Source organism: Diabrotica virgifera, chromosome 5 (assembly GCF_917563875.1).
Source record: "Diabrotica virgifera virgifera chromosome 5, PGI_DIABVI_V3a".
In the NCBI taxonomy this organism is placed as follows: Eukaryota; Metazoa; Arthropoda; class Insecta; order Coleoptera; family Chrysomelidae; genus Diabrotica; species Diabrotica virgifera.
In genome coordinates, this window is record NC_065447.1 from 76,541,924 (window position 1) to 76,561,546 (window position 19,623).

General features: G+C 32.4%; 1 protein-coding gene across 1 annotated transcript in view; it reads left to right on the forward strand.

Annotated features, from left to right (window-relative positions):
* LOC114331862 (uncharacterized) overlaps positions 1–19,623 on the forward strand; it is a 73,234-nt gene that overhangs the window by 29,890 nt on the left and 23,721 nt on the right. The window contains exon 2 of the mRNA XM_050651467.1: positions 11,987–12,146. Coding sequence (XP_050507424.1) covers positions 11,987–12,146 — 160 coding nt within the window. The remainder of the gene's footprint in view (positions 1–11,986; positions 12,147–19,623) is intronic.

A 19,623-nucleotide genomic window follows, 5' to 3' on the forward strand; every position in this document is an offset into this window, starting at 1 on the left:
AAGTTGGTATCAGATTGCATCAACTTATTCTAACGATCGAGTTGTTTTAATTTATTGTCGTGTCTAAACGGTATAGCGATTTATCGGAATTGGAATTGGGTTGCATCAATTTAGGAGAATCTTACCGAATTAGAATTTATTTACATATCCAATTAAATGGATACCATTTATTTGATAATGCTTAAAATTTGATACTATGTGGCTTTGCCAATTAATCAACAATAATATAATACTTTTATCAACTATAAGAATTATATGTACAGGGTGATTGATTAGTGGGGTAAAGTTCCGTAGATCCGTTATAGTAATAGATAGCAATAAAAGTTATTAACAAAAATTGTAGCCAACTTTGAGATTCACATTTCAAAATTAATTAGAATGTTACAGGGTCTTCGATAACATAGTGGCATCAAACTTATATTTTTTTTAATGGAACACCCTATATTTTATTTTATACTCGAAATCATCTTAACTTCTCCATTACAAAAATATAAAGGTTTGTTAATTGTTATGTTATGCAACGGTTATACATGGTACTTACAAAATTATAACTAATTTTATATGAAAATCGTAACAAGTTCAACTCACTGTATAAATAAAAATAAGCACAAAAGCAATGGTTTATTGATGCCATATTTTTTTATTTATTGTCAAAATTTTAATAAAGGATTGATATTGCTAATTTTCTTTATGTTGTATACAGGGTGAGTCAAAACGCAAGTAAGTACATTATTTTCTCAGTAATTTTAAATGAAACGCCCTGTATTTTATATCACTATCGAAAAGTATCATTACCGTATCTACTTTAATTTTTATAAAACATTCCCTATGTCTAAATTTATTAGTTTTCGAGATATTTTCATTTTTCAGAGCAAATTATTAATTACGGATCTAAAACTTTCCAAATTTTGAGTAAGCCATGACTGGATTGTCTAAAACTGACAATTTACGATTACTAATTATGATGGGGAGCAAAGTATGCTAAATGTGCAGTCACTCGAGCGCTGTGGGGACCTATTGGGTTGTGATTATTAGGTCCTAAAACCAAAAAAAGTTAATTAAAATTTTCCATTTTAGTGGGGACTTGTCATTTTTTAATTCAATTTTCCATTTCCAACTTTTTTAATTCAATTTTCCATTTCCAACAATCGTTTTTTCCGATTATAGCGCACTCTATCGATAATTCGAAAAAATATTTCGAATAAAAGTTGCTGATTTTTACGTAGAGAATCCAAATCTGTAATAAAAATTGGGGACTCCTATTTAAGATTTTAAAGTAACCCCCCATCCCACCTCCGTGGGGGGTCGTGTTTGGTACCTACCATTCGATAGATTTTTTAAAAATATAAAATAAATTTATTTTGCGAAATATCGCGGCATTTGTAATTAAAATTTTAAATATACCCCCCACCCCTCTCAATGGGGGTGTCATGTTTGGTATCATTCGATAAATTTTTGGAAAATATGGAATATGTAGTTTTTAGTTTTTCGATTTGACGTTCATTTCGCGAAATATTCGTTTTTTGTGTGAAACAATTCTCTTTTTTTCGCTCAAATCGTCAGATTTTTGAAATATACACTCTTTTGCATGTACTAACGACGTTCTACACCTTCGGCAAAGAATTAAGGATTTGCATGAAATTTTAGTATGTTACAGTTTACTTCAAAAAACTAAGACTTGATTTTTTTAAAAATTGTTTTACCGTGTCGTTTAATTACTATTAAGGTTCAAAGTTAAGTTTTAACATGGGCTCTTATGGGAATTCTTAAAAAGTTAATAACTTTTGACCCAAATTTACGATTTTTAATTATTTGTGCTTAAACTAAAGGTTTTTTTGTAAGGAATAATATATTAAAAAATGAGGATTGTTTACCGTACCATTATTAAATAAAAGTGAAAATACTGTTTCGAAAATCATGTTTCGCTCTTAAAAAGTTAATAACGTTTGACCCAAATTTACGATTTTTAATTATTTGTGCTTAAATTAAAGGTTTTTTTGTAAGGAATAACATATTAAAAAATGAGGATTGTTTACCGTACCATTATTAAATAAAAGTGAAAATACTGTTTCGACAATACTGTTTCGCTTGCATATAAGTTTCCCCCCTTTCCTCTGAGAGGCATACCCCGCAACGAAGGTGTAGAACGTCGTTAACTTACCTTATATTAATCTGACAACTTCGAGTATTTTTAAAGGTAGATTTTTTTTTCGGGCCCCCTTAACGAACTCCCCTGTGTTAAGAGCCAATATATGATAGAGGTACATCTGGAGGGTACCAGGTTTCTCCCCATATGATAATTTGACGCGCTCGAGTAACTGCAAAAATCTCCGTTTGGGCTCCCTTACCATTATCAATCTGGTAATAAATGTAACAATGTAGCTAAGAAATAAAAATAATTTATTAGTAATAAATTTTACAAAAAAAAACACAACCACAACATACTTACAAAATTTTTGAAACAATTAAAAACTACTTTTTTGTGTAAGTGTAAGAAACAAGAAAGAAAAATAATTTATTAGTTATAAATTTTGTAAAAACAACAAACAAAAAACAAACATTTTGTGAAAACAAATAAAAACTACTTTTGTATGTAAATGTACCAATGTAACAAATAAAGAACGAAAAATAATTTATCAGTAAAAAATTTTACAAAAAAGACATGAACACGTTATTCAAAATGACTGCCTAACACATTATATGCATGCCTAAAAACGGTCATTACACTCAGTGGCGACGCGTGACTTTTTCTAAAGTGTTACCAAAACCAGATGCAAAAAATCTTATTTAAAAAAATGAAGATATTGCTAAATGTATACAGTGCGTCCATAAAGTAACGCATAAATTCATTATTAGCTAAACAAACAACATTATTAGAAATTCCCGAAACAGGCAACAGGTAAATTTTTATTTTTACATTAAGATTTTTTGGCATATATATCATACTAGTGACGTCATCTACCTGGGGGTGATGACGTAATCGATGATGTTTTAAATGACAATAGGGGGTCACGTGATAGCTCATTTGAACGGGTATTAAATTCTCTATTCAGTAATGTAAACAATATTACAGGGTGTCCAAACAAACAAACATAATTATTTATACAGGGTGTCCAACAAACTGTTTTTTTTAATTAATTTAATTGACACAAAAAGAAGAATGTATGTAATTTATTTAATTCTAAATACATTTTACTACTGTCAGAAAACAGAAAAAAAATTTATTTGAAAACTAAACATTGATTTAAATGTTCAAACTACCAAGAGACAGGTGGGTGGCAAATAAACATTTTTTTCCTGTTTCCTGACAACAGTAAAACGTGTTTTGAATTAAATAAATTATGTACATGCAATCATCTTTTTGTCTCAATTAATTTAATTAAAAAAAAATAGTTTTTGGACATCCTGTATAAATAATTATGTTAATGTTTATATTACTGAATATAGAACTGAATAACCTCTCAAATGAGCTATCACATGACCCCTATTCTCATTTAAAAAAATCATCGATTACGCCATCATTCCCAGATGGATGACGTCACTACTATGATATATATGCCAAAAAATTGTAATTTAGAAGTAAAATTCGACCTCTTTTGGTAATTTCTAATAATGCTGTTTGTTTTGCTAATAATGAATTTATGCCTTACTTTATGGACGCACTGTCTTCAATAATATCATTTTGTATATCACTTGAAACTCTCGAAAAAACAGTTGATGTTTCTAGATGTTGGCAAAATTTTTGATCTTTTTTGGCAATTAATGTTAACAATTCCCTGTAATTGCCTCGATTGTCAGAGTCGTCGCCCTCAAAATGACCACGAAACGCCAATTCTTGTTTGGCCAAAAACCTATTTATTTTTTTAACAAACTCATTATGCTTAGCAATATTTGCTTTAAAAGCTCGGTTAAGAGAACTTTCGATTCTTGTTTTGCCAAACTGAATCAAATTGGGTATACATCCTACATGTAGGTAACGGAGAAATTTCATGTCTCCTTTTTAAAACTCTAAAACTATTTAAATCGTGAACCTTTTCCACCATTTTTCTGTAGAAACCAGAAGACATGGAAAACAATACAGTCTATTTTTCTTGTAACCACATAACCAAGGATTTTCACTGTACCAACTAAATTTAAAATATCGAACTACTTTTTTTTGATTCCTTTTTTAAATTGTTTAAAATAGGGTTTTCATTTTCAATAATCTCATTTTTTTCCTAAAAATTATACAAGGAGAATTACTTTTCAAGTAGTTGATCGATTACGCAACGACACTCATCCATAGTTAACTGCACGCACACTTTTTATAGGTACTGTAACCAAATTTAAATCTGGTAACAAGGCTACTGATATACAAAGCGCGCTTACGCCGTCGCTCGTTCAAAATTTTCAGACACTAGCCACTCCCGAGCGACAGCGAGAATATAACCATTGTAACCACAAATGAGACTGGTAACAGAGTATAATGTACAATAAAGTGCAACTGAGTCACATAAACTCGCCAATATTTTCGTGTGTCTACGAGTAGTTGGCTATTTACTGAATTAGGTACTATTAACACATAATATAATAATATATTTCTATTGGTAAAAATATTGGTAAATGGAATTATTCATCGTCATAAAATATTTATTTGCAAGATTTTTAACTGTTACCAATGGTATCAGTGGTTACATGGACGCTTCACCAGTGCTTACACTACGAAGCATTTGTAAATTAACACTTCGAAATACTCTCTTGTTGTTGGAGGCATTTTATAACCTTCATTCTTAAGAGCAAACAGTAGCGATAAACAGATAGCAACAAACGCGTTCCAAGATTGCGGCTCTAATTTTGAATATTTTCTCGAGATATTTGGCACACATATTCGTAATATAATAAAGAATGGCGGTACAGAGCCCAATTTCAGAAATATGTTAGTATGTGGAAGTTACTCTAGAACTAAATAGAATATTGAAAAATGGATCCTGTACCGCCATTAAGAAAGACAAAAAATACATTTTCTTCAAATAAACTTTTTTATCCCGTGACTAGATTTTGTGTCACATTGGAACTACTAAAAATCGATCTTTTTATAACAAGAAATCGAACGTTACTGACTTTTACAACATTTCGCGCCTATATGTATAAAAATTATTGTTTTTGATAGTATAAACGTCACTGTCAGTGTCGAATTACCGACGCACTGTTGCCTCACTTTTGAAAGTTCTCAGAACTTTCGCAATCTTGGACCGCGTTTGTTGCTACCTGTTGATCGCTACTGTGTGCTCTTAAGTAACCCCAAAAAAATAAGTTCAGTTTACTAAATTCTGGTGATATGGGTAGCCACGCTACTGGTCCATTAAAAAATGAAAATATCTCGAAAACTAATAAATTTAGACATAGGGAATGTTGCATACAAATTAAAGTGCGGTAATGGTACTTTTGGTGGGGATGGCCCGTTTCGGCGCCGGCGATTCGGCGCCAGCGATTCGGCGTCGGCGTTTCGGCGCCTGCCGGTTCGGCGCCCGCCGATTCGGCGCCCGCCGATTCGGCGCCGGCTGATTCGGCGACAGATACTTTGGCAAAGTGAGAGAGAAAAAAAATAGTTGTTAATGTATGATAGTCTGAAATTTTCTTTAACAAAAAATGTAGAGTCAGGAGAACAATTTTCGACATTTTAATTTTAGAAGATGTAAAATAATACCCGAAAGTTAGGTTTGGACCGAAGGGTTAGGTCTTCCTCCTTTGAAAATTGTACTGTATAATATATAATATATATAATATATTAATTTTTTAATTAATTATGTGCAATTAAATAGCTTACATTTACAAAAGTTGGAAAAAATAACATTTAATATATTTTTTTAGTGTGGTATAGATATAAATCAAGAGCCTCTTAAATTTCTAAAAAAGTAACGTAGGTATAATCTGGCGCCAAAACAGCCGACGCCGAATCGGCCGGCGCCGAACCGGCCGGCGCCGAACCGGCCGAAGCCGAATCGGCGGCGCCGAACCGGCCGCGCCGAACCGGCGGCGCCGAATAGTACTAGACCCACTTTTGGTACCAATCGACGGAAATTAAGATAAGGATCGAGAAGGCAAGATCAGCTTTCGTCAAAATGAAAAAAATCTTAACAGCCACGATATAAAATTGGAAATAAAAGTTCGTTTACTAAAATGCTACGTACTCTCCGTTCTTTTATATGGCGTGGAGTCATGGACCTTAACTGAAGCATCACTGAAGAGACTCGAAGCATTTGAGATGTGGTGCTATAGACGCATGTTGAGGATTTCCTGGATAGACAGAGTTACCAACGAAGAAGTTCTACATAGAACGGGTAAAGAGCGCGAACTAGTCGTAACCATAAAACGTCGCAAACTGGAATACCTGGGCCATATAATGCGCAATGAACAACGATATGACCTACTTCGGACCATACTTCAAGGTAAAGTGCATGGGAAAAGAGGTCCAGGACGAAGAAGAATATCCTGGCTGCATAACCTGCGAAAATGGTTTAACTTAACCACTACCGGACTTTTCAGGGCAGCAGTCAACAAAGTCAGAATACCCATGTTAGTGTCCAACATCCGTAACGGATAGGCACCATAAGAAGAAGAATGGTACTTTTCAATAGTGATAATACAGGGTATCCCATTTAAATTTTACTGAGAAAATAATGTACCGGGTGTCCCAATAAGAATGGCTCTCGGCCATATCTCAGGAATCGTTTATAGTACAGCTTTGAGAAAAAAATATTTATAACAAAAGTTGCCTCGGGAATAGCCTGGAAATTATTTTCATAATTGTAGATTCACCGCTAGAGGGCGTAATTGAATATCAAAAATTAAAAAATCAAAATTTTACAAAATTTACCTAATGAAAGGGCACTGGAAATCCAATCATCGTATTCCTCATAAAATTCTGCGCATATTTAATTTTACAAGTACAAGTCTACCTTTGCAAATAAGAGGTGGGGGTGAGTGGGAACCTTCTTGTGAAAAAATTGCTGTAAGTCCGGTTCTGCTAAATCGAATTTTGCATACTTGGTCTTGTTGAAAAGAGCTCTTTTTCGTCAATGTAAGTGTCTTATTTTCGAAAGAGCCTAATAAGTAATATGCAAGCTAGGAGGTGTTATTTAATTATTTTCAGAAATCTAATTTTCTTTGGAAAATATTAAATACAAGTATGCATTTAATCGTGTATTACAAAATTAGACCAAATTAGCAACATAATACCGAAAATCGCAAAACTTTAATTTTGAAATTATATTGATTTTTTTTAAGAACTCCGACATTAAAAAACAGGTATTATTAGCTGTTAATTATAAATTATTAAAGCTATTGAATAAACACTCATTTTAAAATTAATCAATACTTATTTAGCACATTGGAATAACCCAATTATTAATCACAAGAAAAATCCAGGTCCGGATTAACAAAAAAACATAAAGTAATTGTGATCTTGAAACAACACCCTGTATATTGAAATTTTCAAAATCCTTTTGCACATAGGTATGAAAAGAGCACAAAAAAGTAAGTTTAATCGGTTGCTTAAATTTTTTGGCCAGACAATTTAATGAATTTAATTTTGAAATTCTGTCGAAATTTTTGTGAAATCAAACACTGTGAAATCAAAGTGAAATCAAAATTAAAAAATTTAAAAATGTCATTTAATTGTCTGCACAAAAAATTAAAGCGGGGCATTAAACTTAGTTTTTCGTGCTTTCTTCAGGTGTGCAAACGTATTTTAAAAATTTCAATATACAGGGTGTTTTTTTAAGGTCACAATTACTTTGTACTGTATTGTTAATACGGACCTGGAATGTTCGAACGCGGTTAGTAAGTGAGTCGTTCTAACGCAGTAAATAATAACTCATTATTTTTAAAATTAGTATTTATTCATTAACTTGAATGATTTATTATTAAAAGTGCTTTAATAACCTGGCTATTAATTTCAGGGTTCTTAAAAATTTGAATATATTTAATTTCGAAATTAAAGTTTTGCACAAAATATCAAAGTGAACCGATAAACTCGGATTTTTGTGGTCTTTTCAAATGTGCAAACAAATTTTGAAAATCTCAATATACAGGGTGTTGTTTCAAGGTCACAATTACTTTATGTTTTTTGTTAATCCGGACCTGGACTTTTCTTGTGATTAATAATTGGGTCTTTACAATGTAGTAAATAAGTATTGATCCATTTTAAAATGAGTATTTACTCAATAACTTAAATAATTTATAATTAAAAGTTAATAATACCTGCTTTTTAATGTTGAGTTCTTAAAAAATTCAATATAATTTCAAAATTAAACTCAAAAAATTGTCTGGCCGAAAAATCGAAGCGAACCATTAGACTTATTTTTGTGCTCTTTTCAAATATGCAAACAGATTTTCAAAATTTCAATAACATTAACAGTTGTTTAAAATTTACACGTTTCTTAAGACATCTCAAGATAGAAAAAAGGTATCGACATCAGGTTTTCGGTATTAATGTTGCTAATTTGTACTAGATTTCTGAAAATAATTAAATAACGCCTCCTAGCTTGCATATTACTTATTAAGCTATTTCGAAAATAAGACACTTACATTGACGAAAAAGAGCTCTTTTCAACAAGACCAAGTATGCAAAATTCGATTTAGCAGAACCGGACTTACAGCCATTTTTTCATAAGAAGGTTCCCACTCAACCCCACCTCTTATTTGCAAAGGTAGACTTAAACTTGTGAAATCAAATATGCGCAGAATTTTATGAAGAATACGATGATTGGATTTCCAGTGCCCTTTCATTAGGTCAATTTTCTAAAATTTTGGTTTTTTAATGTTTGATATTCAATTACGGCCTCTAGCGGTGGACCCACAATTATGAAAATAATTTCCAGGCTTTTCACGAGGCAACTTTTGTTATAAATATTTTTTCTCAAAGCTGTACTATAAACGGTTCTTGAGACATGACCGAGAGCCATTCTTATTGGAACACCCGGTACTTGAGTTTTAACTCACCCTGTATTAGATACATTTTTTGAAAATTTGACAATAAATAAAAAAATATGGCTTCAATAAACCATTGCCGTTCTGATATATATTTATACAGTGAGTTGAACTTGTTACGATTTTCATATAAAGTTGGTTATAAGTTTGTAAATACCCTGTATAACATACCCAACCTTTATATTTTTGTGATGAAGTTAACAGAATCTATTAGCATGAAAACTCGATATAATTTATTGAAAGGTGTAAAGTGTACACCTTTATGTAAAGGTGTAAAGTGGGACCGTACAAGTTCGGAAAAGCGACACCTATTTCTACGCTCTGAACTTTTATTCGCACTTTTAATTATATTGGCCAATCATATGGTCCTGGTTACTGGATAATTGTCAAGGCCATAGTCCAAAAAAAAAATAATAAGAAGAAAAAATAAGATTTAGGTTGTGTTATTCAAACGTAAACAATTGTATGTAGTAAATAAAATTAGTTATTAAAATGCAGTACTGCAAGCAAAATACAATTAATTAAATTTACCTTTATATAATAATTACATATCATATCAATATTGTGAAGCAATATATAATTTTTCTTCTTAAATGACAATAGGTATGAAATGTACGTCAATTTGACAATTTCAGTTGACAATATGAATTATTTAAGAAAGTTGCAATATTTATATTCGCGGTGTGCAAGTACTTGGAAGGGATACGCGAAACGGTCGTGCGCAAATAGCGGAGAAATATTGCAACTTTCTTAAATAATTCATATTGTCAACTGAAATTGTTGTGGTCAATCACATCGCGATAAATCGCATTTGTTTCAATCATCAACAAATCACAGCAATTTTTCATCACAATAAGTTGCTGTGATTTATCGCTGTGTCTAAACGCCGCTTTAGTCGATGTAGAAAACAGTAGTAAATGTCTAAGAACCATGACATTACCCCACCCTACCCTTATACAGGGTGTTTCATTCTGAAACGGAAATACTTTAATTGTGAATAGAGGTCACCGAGCCGGATTTAGATATACTACATTTTTTGCCCTACCGACTTTTATAACCGAGTTACAGGGTGTTTTATCGATTTTGCCCATTTCTTTCCTAAGCCATAACTTTAGAACCACCCTGTATATTTTTTTTATATTTGGTACACATATGTCCCATTCAAAACCCAAACGACCAACATACTAACCATAAGAAAAATCCAGGTCCGGATTAACAAAAAATTATAAATTAATTGTGACCTTAAAACAACACTCTGTATATCGAAATTTTGAAAATCTGTTTGCATATTTGAAAAGACCACAAAAAAGTAAGTTTAGTGGTTCGCTTCAATTTTTCGGTCAGACAATTTTATGACTTTAATTTTGAAATAATATTGAATTTTTTAAGAACTTTGACATTAAAAAGCAGATATTATTAACTTTTAGTTAGATATAAATTATTAAAGTTAATGAACAAATACTCATTTTAAAAATAATCAATACTTATTTACCACATTGGAACGACCCAATTACTAATGACAAGAAAAATCCAGGTCTGGATTAACAAAAAAATATAAATTAATTGTGACCTTGAAACAACACCCTGTATATTGAAATTTTGAAAATTTGTTTGCGTATTTTAAACGGGCATCAAAAACTGCGTTAAAAGGTATATGTCAAATTTTTGAGCAGATAATTTAATTACTTACGGCAATTTTGAAATCATTTTGATAAATTTTGTCAAGGTCACAAGAAGTTGCCAGAAAAATGAAGAACAATCCCAGTGTAATTAGAAAATCGATTCGAAATCTTTTAAAACGAGCAAGGAAATACATCGAACAAAATGGCGGACATTTTGAGCAACTGTAATAGTTCAAATATTTTTAATTTATGTTAAATTGTTGAATTGTTTAAACGAATTTTTTTATTAGATATATGTCGCTGTTTTTTAGTTCTTTACTAAATCATTAAAATATCCCAATTCTCTCAATTCTAATTTTTAATGATGTGCATACAGCTACAAATCCAGAAATAGGAATCCATAAGAATCCATAAAGCCAGCGTAGTAAATAAGTATTAAGTATTTTTAAAATAAGTATTGATTCACTAATATTAAATTATTAAAAGTTAATGATACATAGGTACCTGGTTTTTAATCTCAGAGTTGGATTGAACAAAATTAAACCAACGGTGAAAAAATTAAAATTAACCTTTAATCAGATTTTTATGCTCTTTTAAAAGGTGCAGAAATTTTTTTTAAATTTCAATATACAGGCTGTTGGTTCAAGGTCTCAATTACTTTATATTTTTTTGTTAATCCGGACCTGGATTTTTCTTGTCATTAGTAATTGGGTCGTTCCAGTGTGGTAAATAAGTATTGAATATTTTTAAAATGAGTATTTATTCATTAACTTTAATAATTTCTAACTAAAAGTGAATAATACCTGCTTTTTAATGTCAGAGTTCTTAAAAAATTCAATATAATTTCAAAATAAGAGTCATAAAATTATCTGGCCGAAAAATTTAAGCGAATCATTAAACTTACTTTTTTGTGCTCTTTTCAAATATGCAAACAGATTTTCAAAATTTAAATATACAGGGTGTTGTTTTAAGTTTACAATTACTTTATAATATTTTGTTAATCCGGACCTGGATTTTTTTATGGTTAGTATGTCGGTCGTTTGGGTTTTGGATGAGACATATGTGTACTAAATATCAAAAAAAATATACAGGGTGGTTCTAAAGTTATGGCTTAGGAAAAAATAATCAAAATCGATAAAACACCCTGTAACTCGGTTATAAAAGTAGACATTGCAAAAATTGTAGTATATCTAGAACCGGCTTGGTGGCATCTATTCACCGTTAAAGTATTTCCGTTTCCCAATGAAACACCCTGTATACTAAATAATTTATTTAACTACTTTAACGCTATTCTGATTTAGAAAAAACCAGTTTCAGTTTTCTTATTAACGTAAAATATAATGAACGTAACGATTATATGAGTTAGTATAATTTTTAAAATACTACCATTTCAGCTGGACTTGGCATTCACTTGCCTTGGGAAGTTTCTGAACATACATATTTATATATTCAGCATTTAAACACTTTGTTTCACTATACTTTCGAGACAGATGATAAGGTAGAGCAACGAAGAAGACTAAATAAATGGATTAAATATCACCATAAAGTCGTCTCGTAAGTATAACAGCCCGTTCACACTTGTCGTGAATCGGATTCGTATTTTAACCGGAGGTTAAGCCTGGGTTTCCTCGAAAGCGGCACCGACAAACAGCGATCGTAGCACTGCGATGAATTACGTCAGATTACGGTGAAAAATTCAAGGTTCTTCACTGGGGCAATGGAATGTGCAAGCTCAGCAAGCGGTGGCTTCCAACGCATCCTTGGAAACCAACGCTATTATTTTGCATGGTACAGTTTTTTATGATGTCATTCATCGCAGTGTTACGATCGGAGGTTGTCGGCACCGCTTTCGAGGAAACCAGCGCTTTACAGTGGCAACTCATTTTATAAACAACGCATTTAATTAATCTTTAAAGAAACTTTTACTGATGTAGTTACTATTTTCCATTCAAATCAAATTGTAACAGCTTTGTGTATTCCTTTATATCCAAATGTATAATTAGTTAGAAAAATGGGTGCTACTATGCCGCCTACCGTCGTGTTTCTCTTATAGCTTGCGGTCTACCGAGAGAATTGCTGTATAAGCTGTAATATTACTATGCCGATAACAAATGTCTACAAATCATTTTTGTATGTATTTTTTAAAAACATGTAGAGTTTGTGTAAGGTTTTATAGGTCTAAAGTTAATAATTTTCGAAAAATGGCATATGAAAGTTTTACCAGTAGGTATACTTAGTGTAATTTTTAAATAATTTAATCTTTGACATAAGTATAGATATCAATATAATATACAATGTGATCACTATTTGCAAATACAATTTTTTTCATTTTTTTAAATGGTACACCCTGTATATTAGTATTGCATTTTGTAGTAAATATTACAGACTTTCTTTTAATATCAGGTTCTATGTACCTAGTATGTTTCGTTTTGTAGATATTTAAAAAAGAACTACATATTTTACGTTTTTGTGGATTTCTTATTACTAAAGAGATACATTAAAATATCATATTTTACCATACTAATAAATGTAATTAATATGCGTAAATTAATTATTAAATTAAATAAACAACCAATAATTTTAAAGTCTACCCTAGTAATTTTTCTACCCTAGTAGGTAGTGGCATCGGCAATCCGATCGCTGCCGATACAGTGAACGTAGTATGAAAAATTAAAGCAGAAAACCCATTATGAACGCCCGGCACGGCATAGCCCAGCACGGCAGGGCACGGCACAGGACAGTCCAAATTCATTTGTATAATTTTAAATGCAACGTAACCCATTATGAGCGGCCAGCTCGGCCCGGCACAGGCCGCAAACAGCACGACCAAAATTCTCCGAGGAGAATAAAATCCGTTGAAGTCGAACGGCCAGTCGGCGCCAGTGCGTCATAATTGGTAGGAATCAGATATATTGTTGATTTTTTAATTGAAAGCGCGTTGTTTGTTTTGAAATATGAAAATTTAATTTAAGACATTCAAAAATATTTGAAAAATTTTGGATCATCTTTATGCGGGAACAGATGATGAAAATCGCCATATCCTCTTCTTTTTTTTTAATATTTCGTGAACCCAAAACCGATGTTTCCGTCGTAATTTTGCATTTTCGTCTGTTTCAATCTCAGCACAAATTTCACTTAAGCAAGATACCCATTATGAACGGCCGGCACGGCACAGCCCGGCCCGGCACAGGACAGTCCAAATTCATTTGTATAGTTTTAAATGCAACGTAACCCATTATAAGCGGCCGGCTCGGCCCGGCACAGGCCAGCACGCAAACGGAACGGGCAAAATTCTCCGAGGAGAATAAAATCCGTTGAAGTCGAACGGCCAGTCGGCGCCAGTGCGTCATAATTGTTGGTAATAAGCAGATATATTGTTGATTTTTTAATTGAAAGCGCGTTGTTTCTTTTGAAATAAAATAATATGGAAGAAATTTTCATTGAGAGTGTCAGAGAATACCCATTTTTGTATGATGCATCGGACTCAAGTTATCATGATGGTAAGAAAAAGGACAATACATGGGTACAAATATCCGAAAATTTTGATCATTGGACAGGTACGTACATTATCTTTTAACCATGAATTCGTTTTTTTAACGTGATGCATATTCATTAAAATTGTGTAGTTTGTGTCTTTTAAAAACTTTTATTTTACGATAGTTTTTAAAATATATGATCATTTTTCCGGTGCCGTGCCGTGCCGGTCGTTACAAATGGGTTTTTGGACGTGCCGGCCTGTGGTGTGCCGTGCCGGGCTGTGCCGTGCCGGGCTGTGCCGTGCCGGGCGTTCATAATGGGTTTCTTGCTTTACTCTTCTGACGAGGTCTCCATGGCAAATGATCATTTTTCCGGTGCCGTGCCGTGCCGGCCGTTACAAATGGGTTTTTGGATGTGCCGGCCTGTGCTGTGCCGTGCCGGGCTGTGCCGTGCCGGGCTGTGCCGTGCCGGGCGTTCATAATGGGTTTCTTGCTTAATGCGATGCGTACGATGCGTCCGATGAGTACGATGCGGACCTGGGGACGCTTCCCTTTATATGGAGCTATTCACATTATCCGACACCAATTTTTTGTAGGCGACGACCTTATTAGACCATAAAAACGGAAATTAGTTATAAAAACGGAAATTAGTTTCTATGGTCTAAAGCCGGATTTATGTTACAACGGGGACGTGGACGGGACGGGGCACGTTGAATGATCGTCCGATATGAAAAGCATTAGCTGATTTAAGGCAAGCGTTCACAGGTCCGCATCGTACGTATCGGACGCATCGTACACATCGGATTAATTTTCATCAAAGGCGTAGCTACCGCCGTATCAACCGTATTAATTATACGGGGACCCCGGCATTCAGGGGCCCCAACGCGGCATGTCGAAACAAAATTCCATTCTAAAAATTGAACAAAATATTCTGCAATTATTTCACTATTAAAACGCTTTGAAACAGTGTCCCATTGTTGGGATATCGACATTTTTGTGTAATGGATTCTTTATTACAAACTATATTTATGGACCGTACAAGTAGGTACCTATCTATTTTATAACTTTAACAGACGTTTTTTGTTTTCAAGCTACTTCTTATTGTCTATTCCTTGTTGGCTGTGTGAGACATTGTATAATGTATAATGTGAAATTGCAATATTTGTAATCGCTTTACCTTTGATAATTTGAAACATTGAAACACTGTGTATTGTTTGTGTATATTTTCGTGTAATCTGTTCTTTATCTATAAATTGTATTTAGGTATGTCTTTTTGCCGGTCGCTCGCCGTTAAAGAACAGAGCTTCTTTGTTTACGCTCATTTTCAATGTCTATTCACCCTTGATTTGAAAAAACAATGAGTCTGAATCTGTTTAAAAACAATGAGTCTCAATTAAAATCTGTTTTTTGACTTTGGATTATTAGAGTTTATTAGATTTATTATTATTATCTATATTTGAGTGTTCTTAAGGTTGTATTATGCAATTTGCAATTTAATTAAATTTTGCAATATACAGGGTGTTTCATTAATAACTGGATATAATTTAATTGTAGATTCCTGGGCTCAAAATATGTATTAAGGTTTAACCCAAATCACCTAGTCTGAAAATGCTTGTTACAGAAGCTAGAGCTCTTTGAAAAAGGCATATTGTAATTACTTTTTTTAAATACCTCCAGAACGCTTCTATTCAAAGAAATCAAAACTTGTACGCCTATTTATCCTCCTTTTTTATCTTTAACTTTTAAGCCTTTTTGACACTCGATTATTAAATTGTGAGGCACTCTAGTAATAAAAGGTACTCTTGCTTTAAGTCGGTAGGATACACCGTTTTCTAGAAATGTCGATTTGAAAATTTTGTGTTTTTTTAATTTGAAAAAAATTTTCAAAAAAAAAACTATGAAAACAATAAACGAAAACTGGTACGTATATTCCAAAGATGAATCGATCTCATCAATTGCGAATTTCTAGTACCGGTCATATGCGTGCGTTTTGAGCAGGTCAACGATTATTTTATCGCATTATTTTTTGTGTCTTTAATTTTGAAACATTTTTGAAACTTGATTATTAAATTATGTGGTATTCTAGTACTAAAAGTTACTCTTATCTTAGGTCGGTAAAATACACCGTTCTTTGAAATTTTTTTAAAATTATGATCAAATTAAAAAAACGGAAAGTTCAAATCGATTTTTTTAGAACACGGTGTATCCTACCGACTTAAAGTAAAAGTAACTTTTAGTACTAGGATACCATACAATTTAATAATACAGTGTCAAAATTGCTTAAAATTTAAAGACAAAAAAGTTATGCGATAAAATACCCGTTGCCCTACCCAAAGAGGATGCATATGACCAATACTACAAACTCGCAATTTATGAAATAGATTTATCTCTGGAAGATAAATAGCCATACCAGTTTTAGTTTTTCTAAATAATAATAATGGTAGGGGAGCAAAGTATGCTAAATGTGCAGTCACTCGAGCGTTTTAGCGACCTATTGGATTGTAAACAGTAGGTCCTAAAACCAAAAAAAGTTAAGTAAAGTTTTCCATTTTAGTGGGCGCTTGCCATTTTTTAATTTAGTTTTTCATTTCCAACAATGGTTTTTTCCGATTATAAAGCCATCTATCCATGATTCGAAAAAATGTTTCGAATAAAAGTTACTTATTTTTACGTAAGGAATCCAAATCTGCAATAAAAAATTGGGGCTCCTATTTAAGATTTTAAACTAACCCCCCACCCCACTCCCGTGGGGGGTTTTGTTTGGTGCCATCCGATAGATTTTTCAAAAATATTGAATAAGTGTATTTTACAGTTTTTCAATCTGATGTTCATTTCGCGAAATATCGCGGGATTAGTATTTAAAATATTAAATTTACCCCCCACCCCTCTCCGTGGAAGTCGCGTTTGGTCTCATTTGATTGATTTTTAAAAAAATATTGAGCACATATTTTTTAGTTTTTCGATCTGTCATCAATTTCGCGAAATATTCGCTTTTTTCTTGTGAAATTTTGGGGCTCACCCATTTTCTTACGCCCGCGCCCGGCTCAAATCGTCAGATTTTTAAAATATACACTCTTTTGCATGTACTTAACTTACCTTATCTTATTCTGACAATTTAGAGTTTTTTTAAGGTTAGATTTTTCTTTCGGGCCCCCCTTAACGAACTCCCCTGTGTTAAGAGCCAATATATGGTAAAGGTACATCTGCAGTGTACCAAGTTTCTCCCCATATGATAATCTGACGAGCTCGAGTAACTGCAAAAATCCCCGCTTGGGCTCCCCTACGATAATAATAATAATAATTTATTCAACAATAATAGGTACAATATTTTTAGATATTTACATATAAAGTGAATAAATTAACCCGAAGGTCTCCGAGAGGTGTGGATACACCTGTTTCGGTAAATAGGATATAAAATAATAAATAATAACATACTAACGTAAATAACATAAATAACATAAATAGCAACATAATACAATATAATATAATACAATAAATAGATAGGTACGTTTTTTTAATTGTAAATACACAGTTATGTTTTAGTAAATATGATACGCAGAATAAATAATATAATGAAAACAATAAAATAAATACTTAGTTTAACAATAAAGCACGAATAATTAATTTTTTTTAAACAATTATGTATGGCTCAATTAGTTAGTATGTTATAGTCAAAGCCCGAATTTCAGGCACTCCTAGGTTTGACTAGGCAATCATCAGGTCTGACTAACGGTCTTAGTCAAAGCCCGAAATAAATTACAGTTTCGGCCTTTGACTAGTCAAACCTAGGAGAGACTAAGTTGGTCAGGCAAAGGTCGAAATTAAATTTTATGAAATCGGGGTTTGACTAGTCAAACCCCGATCTAGCTTAAAATGTCGTAATTTTTTAGATTAGGTTTAATAAAACGTCATTTTTTAATTTTAATGTTTATTATTTTATTTTGTCATGATTAAAATAAAAAAAATTAGTGATTATTCTTACATGTTGAGACATTATGATTATGGCATTTAGAGTTGCACAATACGTTAGATCTTTACACCTGCATAATTTTGAAGAGCATTTCTTATTGCAGTAACATTTTATAAAGTCTTGTAATCCAAATTTAGAATATTTTGTACTAATTTCTCTTAGAGACAGCTTAACGTCTGAAACGTTATCTTTGAAATTAAGAAAATTTCCTTTGCAGTCTCTTATTTGATTTCTTGCAAAAACTGTGTTTATTGTTTTTATTTCGCACCAACTCTATATAAACCGTCAATTAATTTATCGTCAACTGTGAAAGAAGATATTGCAATCGTATGATACCCAAAATATTTCGAGCATCTCCTTTGGCTGTATCAAAGCTAGGGATAAGTATTGTTACAGTTTTTCCGATCGAAATTGGAGGAATTTTTTTTCACTTAATCGTTCCATAGCATTAGCTTGAGCATAAAGACCTTCAGTCGCTTTTCCTTTATTTATTTTAATCTTTTCTGTGTGTGCACAACGCATGCATGTAACTTTTCTTTCAAAACCTTCATAGTATGCACCAAGTGTGCTGTCAAAATATGTGTGCGTATACAATATGCACCACCTGACTACAAATTATGCACGTATGTGCGTCAGAGCACTCTTTTTGGTCAATACAACAAACCATATCTAAAGAGGTAATCTGAATTGTTTGACAATTTTCTTCCTCTCCTAGTGACGACGGTCCATGGGCTTCGTTAGTATTATGGTGATCCTTAGTTTTGTCTATGATTGCAATATCTTCTTTCACACTTGACGATAAAACAATTGACTGCTTATTTAGAGTTGGTACGAAATAAGGAAAAATAAAAACACGGTTTTTAGGAAATCAAATAAGAGAATGCAAAGAGAATTTTCGAAGATGTTCCAGACGTTAAGCTGTCTCTAAGAGAAATTAGTACAAAATATTCTAAATTTGGAGGACAAGGCTTTATAAAATCCTACTGCAACAAGAAATGGTCTTCAAAATTATGTGAGGAAAAAGATCTAACGTATTGTGCAAATCTAAATGACATAATGCCTCAACATGTGAGAATAAACACTATATTTTTTTATTTTAATTACGACCATATAAAAATAATAAACATTAAAATTAAAAAATGACGTTTTATTGAACCTAATCTAACAAATTACGACGATTTCATAAAATTAAATTTCGACCTTTGCCTGACCAACTTAGTCTCTCCTAGGTTTGACTAGTCAAAGGCCGAAACTGTAATTTATTTCGGGCTTTGACTGAGACCGTCAGTCAGACCTGAGGATTGCCTAGTCAAACCTAGGAGTGCCTGAAATTCGGGCTTTGACTATAACATATATACGCATGTTTTATTAAATATGATAAAAATAATAAGCAAAATAAATCAGCTTAAAACAATATAAAATTTGAAATATAGGTATAAAAATTGGTAGTGACTCTAGAGTTTCATTTATTTTTTTTTGTTTTTTAATGTATGTAAATTTAAGCTACTATAATGATGTCACAAAAATTTCTTGTTTGTTCCATCAGAAATGATTTTAATTTCTTTTTAAATAGAAGAACATTCTT